General features: G+C 30.9%; 1 protein-coding gene across 1 annotated transcript; it reads right to left on the minus strand.

Annotated features, from left to right (window-relative positions):
* Positions 1-2,125: 2,125 nt before the first annotated feature.
* On the minus strand, positions 2,126-7,767 carry LOC107868570. The gene is made up of 6 exons (XM_016715259.2): positions 7,106-7,767; positions 6,585-6,661; positions 5,048-5,146; positions 4,511-4,555; positions 2,989-3,126; positions 2,126-2,651 (listed from the first exon to the last, which is right to left on the minus strand). The coding sequence occupies exons 1-6, from the start codon at positions 7,407-7,409 to the stop codon at positions 2,313-2,315; spliced, it is 1,002 nt and encodes a 333-aa protein (XP_016570745.1). The 5' UTR covers positions 7,410-7,767; the 3' UTR covers positions 2,126-2,312.
* Positions 7,768-12,256: the final 4,489 nt, after the last annotated feature.

Here is a 12,256-nt window from a genome sequence, read left to right on the forward strand (position 1 = left end):
TTAATATTAAAGAAGAAAGTTGAATGTATTTAAATCAATGAGTAGACGACTTTAGAATATATGTAAATACATTAAACAATATATTTAAATTAAATACCAATGAAAAAGATATAAGCTCTTGAAAAATTCAATATATTTGAACTTCTAGAAGTGTCAAATAGAGATATTGATGTTTTAACTCTTGTCAATAACATTCGGAAGGGCATAGTTGAGTTGATGAAAAGTGAATATACCACGTGGGAGATCTGAGATAGAATATAGAGAGCAAGTTACCAAAAAGTGCTCATTACAGATGCGAAAGCTAATAATTGTAAATTTTGACAACAATAAATTAAACGACAAAAAACCTATATAAAAAAAAACATAATATTAAATATGGTCCAGTCAAGTGACCTATATATTGAAAAAAATTATTATTAAATAACATACAAAAAAAGTGAGGATAATCTTCCCTAAATAAAATTTTTAATGACTATACGATTTGTATGAGAGGAACGAATGCTCAATTTATTGAAGTTCAAAACATTTTCTTTAAGAAAAGATTAATTAAATATTAAAAAGATCTTAATTTTTTTCCACTAATAAAAGTAATTCTAATTATGATAAGAATTAAAGAAAATCCTAAAAAAAAAACTGTTTAAAAAAAATATATATTAGAGAATATAAAGTTAATTAATAATAATAAAAAAATACTAATAATCTACTTTTTCAATATTAAAAGGCCGTGGAAATATGTTGCAACCTGCAGTAACAATAAAATAATTCTAAACCTAATTAAAGGGATATCGAATTTGAATAAAGAAAATGCTAAAAAATCCACTTCACCTTTCTGGTATATATAATATTTAAATATTGTGTAAATTTTTAATGTTTCAACATACGGCGGTATATATCAATTAATTAGTCATAACCTTTTTTCTAGTGATATCAAAATCTTAATAAAGAATATAAAAAATTAATAAGACATGGATATATGTACACAATTGAACTAAAGTACTAATCAATACCCAAGTAGTTTATATGTTAAAATAAGAAAGAGAAAACATAAAATATGTGTGGATTAAATTTAAATATGATTATATTACAAAAATCTAAAACTTATATTTTTCAAATCAAAATATCATCTTCAATAATCATGTTTTATATATTGTTTAACCAAAAAATTCATGAATCAAACATCATAATTTATAATATTATGATGTATGGTGTAGGTAAGTTACCGTTGAAAAATTGACAATTTAAAAGTCAATGTCAAAGTGTTTCGATTGAGGATATTCAAATTGATCTAAGGCTAAGCTCCATCTATAATCATTCTTGTAATGTGGCTTTCTATCAAACAAGTTGAAGGAATCTGAACCTTTGCTATAAGATTCATGCATGCACTACATCATAAATCAAAATATAATTACGTTATTAGAAAATAAATAAAAAACATGTCCGCATGAAAAAAATTAAATAATGAAGAGGTAAAAGCTCAGTATCATTAACAGAATTGCTAATTTAATCTATCTTCATAAGCCAAATCAAAATCAAACAATAGGTGTTTTCAAAACATCGTCATAGCAGAAGCATAAGGAAATCATTAAAAAAAAAAAAAAAAAAAAGGAGGAAGACAGTATCAACGAAGAAGGAAAAGGTAGATTGGTGAACGTATATTTTCCCTATATTTCTATATAAAATAGTCTTAAACCTAAAAGGAATGGAAAGCCAATCAAAGTTAATAAAGAAAATATATTCTCTTAACATATATTTTAGAACTCATTAATTATCAATTCTCCTAATATCTCTTATTATATATTTTAATTTTTACCATATATTTTAGATTCCTTATTCTTTAATAATTAATTAATAATCGGAAAAATTAAGTAAAAGGATAATTTTGTCTATTGTGAAATGTTTTAATGAAGGACAAAAAATTCGAATCACTTTTGTGAGGGTCTTCACGCTTTTATTATACTATAGATAGATAGATATATAATCAATATGGATATAGTTGAAAAAACAAGTGATTAATTATCTCTAAAATTCTTACACAAGTCAATTGTCTTTAAGACAAATTTTTTAGCAAACACGCCAAATAATTGGATACTGAAGGAGTAAAGATAAATTGATGTCAATTCCAAGAGGCAATGAAATTCAAGGTGTTATTTCTTCTTTCCAAATTATGAAAACATGCTCTGCAAAATTGATTACAACATGGGATGTAGAAAGTGTGCATAGAGCAGGCACAAAACTATGACTTAAATATACAAAGTATCAGTACTGTGGTAAACTGCAAATCATACAGATCCTTAAGTGCTAACTGCTGAGGTTCAGATCACATTGCTGGACTTGATTCGTCGTAGTTTCAACGCTACAGGGTTCTCCAAGACTGTCACGTTAACTCCGGTCCAGACATCAAATTTCGTCGGGAGTTGAGCTATTTTTTCAACGATTTGCATGTCCTCGGGCAGCACATAGCCGAAAACAGTGTATGCTTTTTTCCATTCTTGATGGTTTGCTAAGCTTATAAAGAATTCAGGACCAGAACCAACCCATGCAACTGAACCCCGTCTTATTTCCGGACAGAATTCACGGGAAACTTCATCGAGTGCTGTTCCTTGAGCACCAAAAGTTCCTTGTAACAACGCATATGGAGGGCCAAAAGACGCCTGAAATTGTGGTAAAGCGAATGCAAGAACTCAGGAAAGTTAAAGCTTCTCTCGAAAAGATGGAACATGACAAATGCACTGTAGAAAATCTCCTACACGAGATGAATAATAGATGAAAATGCATGTATACTATTTATCTTCAACCACGGGATGCATGCCGTGCACCCCAAGAGCACCCATACATACAAAATGTATGATACATAGCAATATGGAAGAAGAAATAGGACACAATTTTGAGATGAGTACACCTATAATTCATCTTACTCATGTGATCAAAACAAAGCTGTTTAGGATTAAAAATCACATGACAGAGTGTAGAAGAGAGATGAAGATTTACATCTTTTATGTGATCTCCGTGCGCATCCCAAATTTGTCCGCGAGTTTCCGCACGAAAAAACTGGCAACCAGCACAGTGGCGAAACCCCAACAAATCCAAAATGTTAAAAACAGAACGTGGGGAACATTCTGGCAAAAGCTGCAGAAAAATAGAAATGAATATCAACAGAAATTAGAAAATCCTTGTTAAGCAAAGGACTAGATGATAACTAAGCATAGCGACTCTAAAAATTGAGGCAGTGTTGAAGACATCTTGTGGATGACAAATTTCGGGTATAGAGTTATACTGTATCCCCTCCCATCCTTCAAAAATCTTACCCTATACCTTTAAGAAATAGGAAGACTTGAAAAGGACACGGTCCTCACTAATAGAGTTCATATTTAAGGGACGGAAGCTTGTAAAAAGCACAAGACATTCGTTATGTTTTGACAAACAAGGTCATTCGCCCACCTATAAAAGAGTGTGCCTCGGGTCCTCAGCTCTCAGATTTTCTCTTTTCTTCTACTTCTCCCTCTGCTTCTTCCCTTTCCTTATCTACTACTGTTTTGTTTTAAAGCTGGTGAGAAGCATGAAGAAAGAGCAGAATTCTGGACGGATGAGTAGCTTTTTTAATCAAGGATAGGCAAGTAGCCGTAGAGATAAGCCCAACATACCCTAGTTGGCAAATCATAAATAGATAATTAGGGGATGCTGATCTTACATGCCTTATCTTGATTAATTTTACGAGTATCATATTTTATCAGAAAATGAAAATCGTATAGGGGTCTGGTTCATTAGGGTCACCCTAAGAATCAACTTTATTTGATTTGTTTATTTATTTATTTTTGGAAAATCACAAAAACAATCAATAGCATTCTTACGGTGAGTGGGTGACCCTAATAAATCATTCCCTGTTATGGTATCCGAGCCAGCTTGCACGCACCTCAACTAATTCCACGGGATACCTACTACTTCCCACCAACAACAGGTACCAGACAACTCTATCCACCAATGCTAGGACAGATGGAACCAAATCACCTAGGGTGTTTATCTCTATTGGGATTTGAACCCATGACCGTTGCTTTTATTTCCTTATCCTTAGTTCTTTCAATGTTATTTAATACTTTTTCAAAAGACATCTCAATGCTGGCGGAGATATACTTTAAGTATCCTTCCATTGAAGTTAAACCCCGAGGACTACTCATTGCCAGGATTCTATCAAAACTTTTTCAACATGCACTAGTACTGTATCCCACTATCCCTCAAGTCAGAAAACAACATGGCACATTGCAGTAGCCCATACTATCTTGGAAATGTATGCACTCTTACAAGCTGATTCGCGTCTCTATATATGCATACTTAGATTAGATAAATCAGCGGCATCCACTAAAAGTTGTGTCTGAACCAAATTATTCAAAATACACTCCGTAGGCTAATCCGCATAATTAGGATGAGTTGCAATTTCGTAGCATTTGTTTAGATACAGTCATTTCTCTGTGGCAAGATATATAGAAGTAGGCATTCATCAAGAAAGAGAACATACCTTAACGTGAATAGCACCAAATTCTGTTTCCAAGGCAATAATTCCCTAAAAAGAAGCGGGATTGAAAAAGAGAAATTTTTGTAGTTAGTACATTAAATTTCAAGCGCTATAAGGAGGTAGTGATATGATCTCCTCCACAAATGAAAGAGTTTTGCGGTTTCTCAGATGTAGCAAGAAAAAATATGAGGAAACATTAGAATCAATAGAGCAAAGAAGCTACCAAGAGAAAAATTCTTCTAGATGCATTATGTTTCCCAAAAATCTAAAAAGTTACCTATTACTAAATCAGCATTCAATCATTATAAAAGTAAATGGATTTATAAGTAACATACAAAGTAGAAAATTTAAGAATAATCTGAAAAAACGTCTGTGGAAATATCTCATGAGTGATGCCTGCTGTAGTATAGTTTCAGCCATCTTTGCAAACAGTTCCAAAACTTGTTCTCACAATTGAATGTACTTATTACAAGAGGACAATGAAGAGAAATAATGCTATAACACGGCAGTACATTTTAGGTTGTCGAGAAAGTTGTATACCTCTCCTTTTCCAAAAACTATTCCAGATGTCCACATAATCTTGTTTCCTGCATCCTTTTTGTCGGGAGCCAAAGTATCCTTCTGCTTCTTCAACCAGCACTGCAGCATAAAGCAAAACATGCCAGACCAAACTGTTAAACTTCCCTTTTAAAGTGTGTATATTAGTTAAGAAAGTAAATAAAAATACCAAATGATTATCTTAGAACAATGTTATCTAAACTGAATGCAGACGTAATAAATGTCAAATTTAAGTACATGAGGACTTCTCTCAAACTGAGCTCTGCTTCACTATTATAAATGGGCAATAGTTGTTAGCTCTTCGAACTTCAGTCAACCGCTTTAACCTTCAAAACTTACTCTGGAAAGCCCGATTGGTTTGTTTTGAAACCTTAGCAGTTGGACCTCCTTTTCTTAAATATTAAAGTAATAGGACAAAAGAGGTTAATACTGACAGTTTCTCATTTAAGTCTCCAAATTGTCAAGGAAAACAACAAGTTCATGTAGTTGTTTGGTTCTATTCCTTGAAATATTTTAGTAATTACGGTCAGCTGGAAATCAAAGTAGCTATGTTTCATAAATGCTGAAAGTAAATGTATACACCACATTTATATACACCATACAATATCTAAGGAAAGTATTTCTAGCTAATCACAAGCAAAGTACTTCTAAAAGGAAAGGGTGGGTGATTAAAACATGGGAACAATGTGACGCAAACCAGCCCCAGATTGCCAACAGCTCACACAGTGATTAGTTTAAGAACCGACATCACAATTAACAAAATCAATGGACTTTCCATCCCACCAGTAGTATTAGCACTGTTCACATAGTTTCTTGTTCTTCGGATTTGGCCATCATTGGTGTTTTGTGCTCCGATTGTGCATTATTTTGTTGTAGTCATATTCTTTCTGTTTGTTGTGTAATGCTCTCCATTTCACATTATTTCATTGTTGTTATTGCTCCCACATCTATATCCCCTGTGTCACACTGTTTGACATGTTTTATTTAAGCCGAGGGTCTATCAGAAACAACCTCTCTATCTCTACAAGGTAGTGGTAAAGTCTGCATACACTGTACCCTCCCCAAACCCAACTTGTGGGATTACACTCAGTATGTTGTTTTTGTTGCATGTTCTATCTTATTGCATTATGATTGTATGATCATTCACAATTAAGGGCTTGTTTGGTAGCTAGAACCAGTTATACAATGTTTAGTAGCTAGTTAGAAAATAAGCTAGTCATGTATAAAATTAATATGATGTTTGGTTTACAATTTAGAAACCTACATAACTAATACATGTATAAGTTATGAGAGAACTAGTGTAATATCCTACGCGGAGTAGGAGATGAAATAACTAATAGCTGAGTAATTAGTACATGCATAATTCTAAACAACTACAAATGATCCCTAAAAGTCCAAATCTGCATGGTTTATCAAATAGGACATATATCATTCATCACTTATGACACTATGTAAGTAAATCATTTAACATAAGAAAACAAAAAGGACAAAAAAACAAGTCAAAGTTCTCAAAGCTCACCTCACCAAATTTGTCACCACAAGCATTTTTGTCTCCACAAAAAACCCATGTATCACAAAGACAAGGCCCATGATTACCTGGCTAAGCCAAAAATTTCATTAAGAACGTTCAAGATTTTATACATACATGTAAAAAAACAATCTTTCACCTATACATTTCGTATAATTTTCTATATTAAACAACAACAACATACCCAGTCCATACCACCACTACCTCACATGAAGTAGAGAGGCTATTTCCGATAGACTCCCGGCTCAGGCCAGATAACAATATAACAAACAAAACACATAAATGCAAACAACAACAAGGGATATCACACCGTTAGATAGTATATCACACTGCTAGATTAAATTTCTAGATTCATAGTATAATTTTTTGACAAAGAAATTTCATTAAGAGTGTTCAGGATTCAATATATACGTGTAAAAGAACAATCTTTTACCTATATATTTCCTATAATTTTCTTTATATACAATATAAATTTTTCGGGAAAGGGTGTTCAACTGGCCACTACGCCTTACCTGTACACATATCCTTACAAGCTTTACAACATTCTTTAGAACTATTAACCTTAAAATCCGAACCCCATTTAACAGCATCACCCCAAAGCTCAAAACTTTCAACCCCACTACAACATTCTTCTCCACCACCGGTACCACCACCACCGTCCTCCACCGTTAGTGTCCGGTCAACGGCGGAGTTTTCGGCGGGTCTAATGACTGCAGAGGTGAAAATGTACACAACAGTACAAGAAAAAAGGCCCATTAAAAGAAGGATGAAAGTGGTGTAACGAGTGGGTTCGGAATCAATTGGCTTCCGACCCATTATAGAATGATGAGTGGAGATCAAAACCAACAAAGGGATTTGGCTGATTCGGTTTGATTGCTGAGAATTTTGATGATTGGTTACTGCTATTATCGTTGACCTCAAGAAGATACTCAAGTGGAGAGTGATGAAATTTTGTGATTAATTTTATAGTAAGTATAAGAAAATTATTCACTATGTTTCAATTTATTTTTGGTAATACTTTGATTCTTACAATTTTATATACTAATAATATTTTTTAATATTATGATCTTAAATATATTATGTAAAAAATAATTAGATAAATCGAAGAAATAATGAAAAAAATGAGTAGATAAAATATGATATAATTTGAGTTTAACAAAAACATAACCTTATGTGATTAGGGAGGACACAAATTAGGGTATTAAATTTACTACTTAACTCTAGTTAAGTGAAATCTCATTTATCCCTATGTACTAATAACTGTACTATTAGTCAGTATTACTTTATACGTAATTTTTTATTCTTTTGAGTTTGCTTACTATCCATTGTTTTCTTGTAGTTGGATTAGCATTTTATCTTGTTATGACAATTATTCATAATAGTTTGTCAAATTGTCTAAATTAAAATATTTCGCTATTATCTTCACTTTTTTCGTTATTTCTTTCTTCGTATTATTTTAGGCTATTTTTTTTATTTAAGGGTATATTAGAGATAATCTCTCTATCTCTAAAAATAGAAAGAAGATTTATGTATACTTTACCCTCTTCAAATCTCAATTAAAGATATTAGGCAAAATGCTCTATTGAACCCCTCTACTATGTCAGTTTTATAAGTTAGACACTCCTACTTACATGTTTGTCATCTGAAACCTTGAACCGTTGACCTTGCCTATGCGGCAAGGTCATGATGGTTAGGACAAAAAGAGTGTAACCACTAGCATAGGGGTGCGAGTGGGTGTCAATTTTTAGTCAATTTTACATTAAAATAATTTAAAAAATAAAACTAACATTAAAATTTTTAAAAAAAAATTAAAAGGGTCCTTCTTTTACATCCATCTTTTTAAAAAAAATTAAAAATATTTTAAAAAATTAAAAAAAAAAAATAAAAAGGATCCTTTTTTTCCCTTCAACTTTTTTTAATTTAAAAATATATTTAAAATAATTTAAAAATACTTTTAAAAATTAAAAAATCATTTTAAAAATATTTTTAAAAATTAAAAAAAAAATTCCCACCCCACCCCAGCCCGTCCCCATCCCCACACCCCCCCCCCCCCATCCTTTTTTTCCTCCATCCTTTTTAATTTAAAAATATTTTTTAAAAATTAAAAATAATAAATTTTAAAAAAAAATCCCACTCCACCCAGCCTCTCCCACCCCCACCCCAGCCCATCCCCACCCTACCCACCCCTCTCCCCATCTCTCCACCCCACCCCAACCCATCCCCAGCCCACCCAGCCCCACGTAACCCCTCCCCCTTCCTCAGTCCCCCACCCAACCTAGCCCATCCTCATCCCACCCAACCCCCACGCAACCCCTTCCCGAGCCCCCCACCTCACCCAACCCCCTTTCTCCAGCCCCCCACTCCACCCCACCTAGCCCCACGCAACCCCCTCTCCTAGCCCCCACCCCACTCAGCCCCTCCCCCAGCACCTATCCCCCATCCCACCCCAGCCCCTCCCTCCACAATTAATTTAAATTAAATATTTTAAATATGTAAATCATATTTAAATTAATTAATTATTTAAGTAAATTTTATTTAAATTAGGTAAGAATTTTAAATTTGATAAATTAATTAATTTAAATTCATTAATTAGTTAAGAATTTTAATTAATTAATTTTTTACCAATTTAAATTTAAAATTTAAATTAATTAATTAAATTATTTTTAATATTTAATTAATTTTAATGTAATACTTTTTTTATTTTTTTATTTTAAAAATGATTATTCAAATTTTTTAAATTTTAAAAGCATCATTATTCAAATTTTTCTACAATTTATAAATTTTTCTTACTTAATTAAATTAGTTTTAATATTTAATTTGTTATATAGCATTTTAAAAATGATTTGGAATTTAATGTAATACTTTTTCTATTTTTTTATTTTTTTTTAAATGACGTGGCAGATGACGTAGCACTCGTGGCAAATGACATGGCACATGTGGCAGCCGACATGGGAGAGTGTGTTACACTCTCCAAAAAAGTATTTAAAATGTAACTTTTTTGTGGGTTCAGGGGTACAGATGACAAACATGTAAGTAGAAGTGTCCAACTTACAAAACTGACATATTACAAGGGTCCAATAAAACATTTTGCCAAGATATTACAATGAATATATTCTTGTTCAAAATTTGAAATTAACAAGGTGTAAAAGAAGAGATATTTTTTCTTTGAAAAGACTAAAAAGAAAGTAACACCCAAATTGAAATAATAGGAGTAATATTTGGAGAGATTATGGAGATGAATTGATGATGTTTAAGAAATTGTTACAAATGGAAATGTTCCGTGGAGGCTGTATACCAAGTGGATGTAATAGACTAGTTGTTGAGGTTGATTTTATAGTAAGTAGTAAGATTATTAGTCCTTCCTTTGCATTTATTTGGTAAGACTTTTTGAATTTTATAATTTAAATCTTAAATATATCATGTAAAAAATTAATTAGGTAGGTCGAAGAAATATTAAAGGGGGGTAATTGAACAGAATATGATGATCTTTATCTTATCGAGAACGTGACTTTAGATAGATGCTATGATCTTATGGAAAAGGACATAGGTTAGGGTAAAAAGTTAACTAGATACCTACGTGTTATTTTTCTTAGTTAGACAAGAACATAATGGAATTTTAGCTTGTTGATGACCGACTTATGAAGGAAGTTTATGAAAGATATAGATGGGGATAGTTGTGTGTTGTCTTCTTTATTGTTATGTAATATTAATCGTGTTATTAGTTGTATTATTACTTTTGTAATTTCTTATTTTTTTGAGTTTGGTTATCTTTTTATGATTAAAGTTGAGAATTATTTGTTAGATTGTCTATAGTATTTTGTTATTGCTTTTTCATTTCAACATTTCTTTGCTTATACTGTCTTGAACTTTCTTTTTTTTTTTTTTTTTTTTTTGTTTTTGCTAAGAATTTTTTAGAAATAGACACTCTTCCTCAAAGATTAGTATAAATTTTTTTTTTTTTTTTTTTTTTTTTTGGCTTGAGCTAAGAATCTATTAGAAATAGACACTCTACCTCAAAGATTAGGATAAAATTTAAATGTGCTTTGCCTTTTTCAAATCCTATTTTATGAAATTATACTAAATATATTTTTATTAAAAAAAACTAAAATTAAAAAATCATAAAAAAGTGTTTTTCTTAAAATACTAAAAAAGAAATAACACAAATAAATTGAAATGGTGGAAATAACATTTGGAGAGATTATGGAAATGTATTAATGGTGTTCAAGAAATTGTTCCAAATGGAAATTGTCCATGGAGGCTGTATATCGAGTTGGATGTACTCTCTTTGTTTTAAAATGATTGGCATGTGTAAATTTAACAAAGAAAGTAAATTAATTAGCATAGTCATATTATCTATTTATAATTTAATTCTGATTACATAAGACTTCTTCAATTAATATAAAAATATTTTTATTATTAAGGATAGAATTAAAAGAAATTATTAATTATTTTATAATCTTTTATTAAATATATCAATTATTTTAAGAGATTTTTTTTGATAAATATATTAACTATATTGAGACGAAGAATGCAGTAATTTTGTTCTACAATGTAATATTAATTGTAGCAGTATAGAGTATAGTGGTAGAAACTAGAAAGAGGAATCTAGGACCATGAGTTTGGCAAAGAGCGACTTTTCTTTTGATTTTTTCTGCCAGTGTTTTACATGTTTTCATATCGTATGTGAGACATTTTCTAATGGAAAAAAGGGCTAAATTTATCCTCTTATTTTGAAAAATTAGTTAAATAAATTTTTGTTATCTTTTATAATTAAATTTATTTTTTTATTTTAAAACATTAGTTAAATATTTTTTTGTTATATTTTGGAATCAAATTTATTCTTAATTTCATATTTTGAGGAACATATTTACCCTCATTATTAAAATTTTTTCTACTTGTATCATTCCTTTAATAGAAAAATCTAAATCAATATTAAATTTCTCATTTATAAAATAAATTAAATCCTAGTCTAATCCACCTGATTTGACCCACAAAAAATACAAAAATAAATATACTTTTTCCTCAATTTTTTTGGTTGAATTTTCCCAACGAATAAAATTACTTTTTTTTTTCAATGTGCAATACTGATAGGTTGTTTACAAATGAACAAACAATAAAACGGAATGGGATAACTACAAGCATGCAACTAGAGAAAATACCTATTACAAACTCTATTCCTGTTAAGTTATGTTTGAAATTTAGTATCTAGTTTTATGTGCATCTAGTGTATAAGTTTTTTGAGTGAGAAAAGACATAAATACACCGCTCAACTTGTTTGAAATTTTCAAAAAAATACTTTAGCTTTGCGGATGTTCTATTATCCTCTTTAATAATTTTAAAATAATATTAACGGAAAAGGGCCTAAAATGCCCTTAACTATCTAAAATGGTGCAAAAATATCCTCCGTCTACCTATAGGGCCTATTTTTTCCTTTTATTTAACAGATTAATTTATCCTCAATTCATTAATGACTTAACTTCTTTTAATTGGTCAAATAATAATTAATTTAATTAATTAATAACTCAACCCACACAAACCTAATAATCCGACCCGTTAATAATACAAACCCAATAACCCGACCCGCCCCCATCCAAACCTAATAACGTTTAAAAAATCACAAAATCAGTCAGCTCTTTCCCCAATTCTTCTCACCTTTTCTCAAT

Source organism: Capsicum annuum, chromosome 1 (genome assembly GCF_002878395.1).
Source record: "Capsicum annuum cultivar UCD-10X-F1 chromosome 1, UCD10Xv1.1, whole genome shotgun sequence".
Taxonomy (NCBI): domain Eukaryota; kingdom Viridiplantae; phylum Streptophyta; class Magnoliopsida; order Solanales; family Solanaceae; genus Capsicum; species Capsicum annuum.

Bases quoted from the DNA above. Each gene is read 5' to 3' on its own strand.
- LOC107868570 (XM_016715259.2), bottom strand. From the start codon at position 7,409: ATGGGTCGGAAGCCAATTGATTCCGAACCCACTCGTTACACCACTTTC. The intron at 6,662-7,105 runs GTAAGGCGTAGT...TGGCTTAGCCAG, and splicing joins TTGTAAGGATATGTGTACAG to GTAATCATGGGCCTTGTCTT. The intron at 2,652-2,988 runs GTAAATCTTCAT...CCACAATTTCAG, and splicing joins ACGGAGATCACATAAAAGAT to GCGTCTTTTGGCCCTCCATA.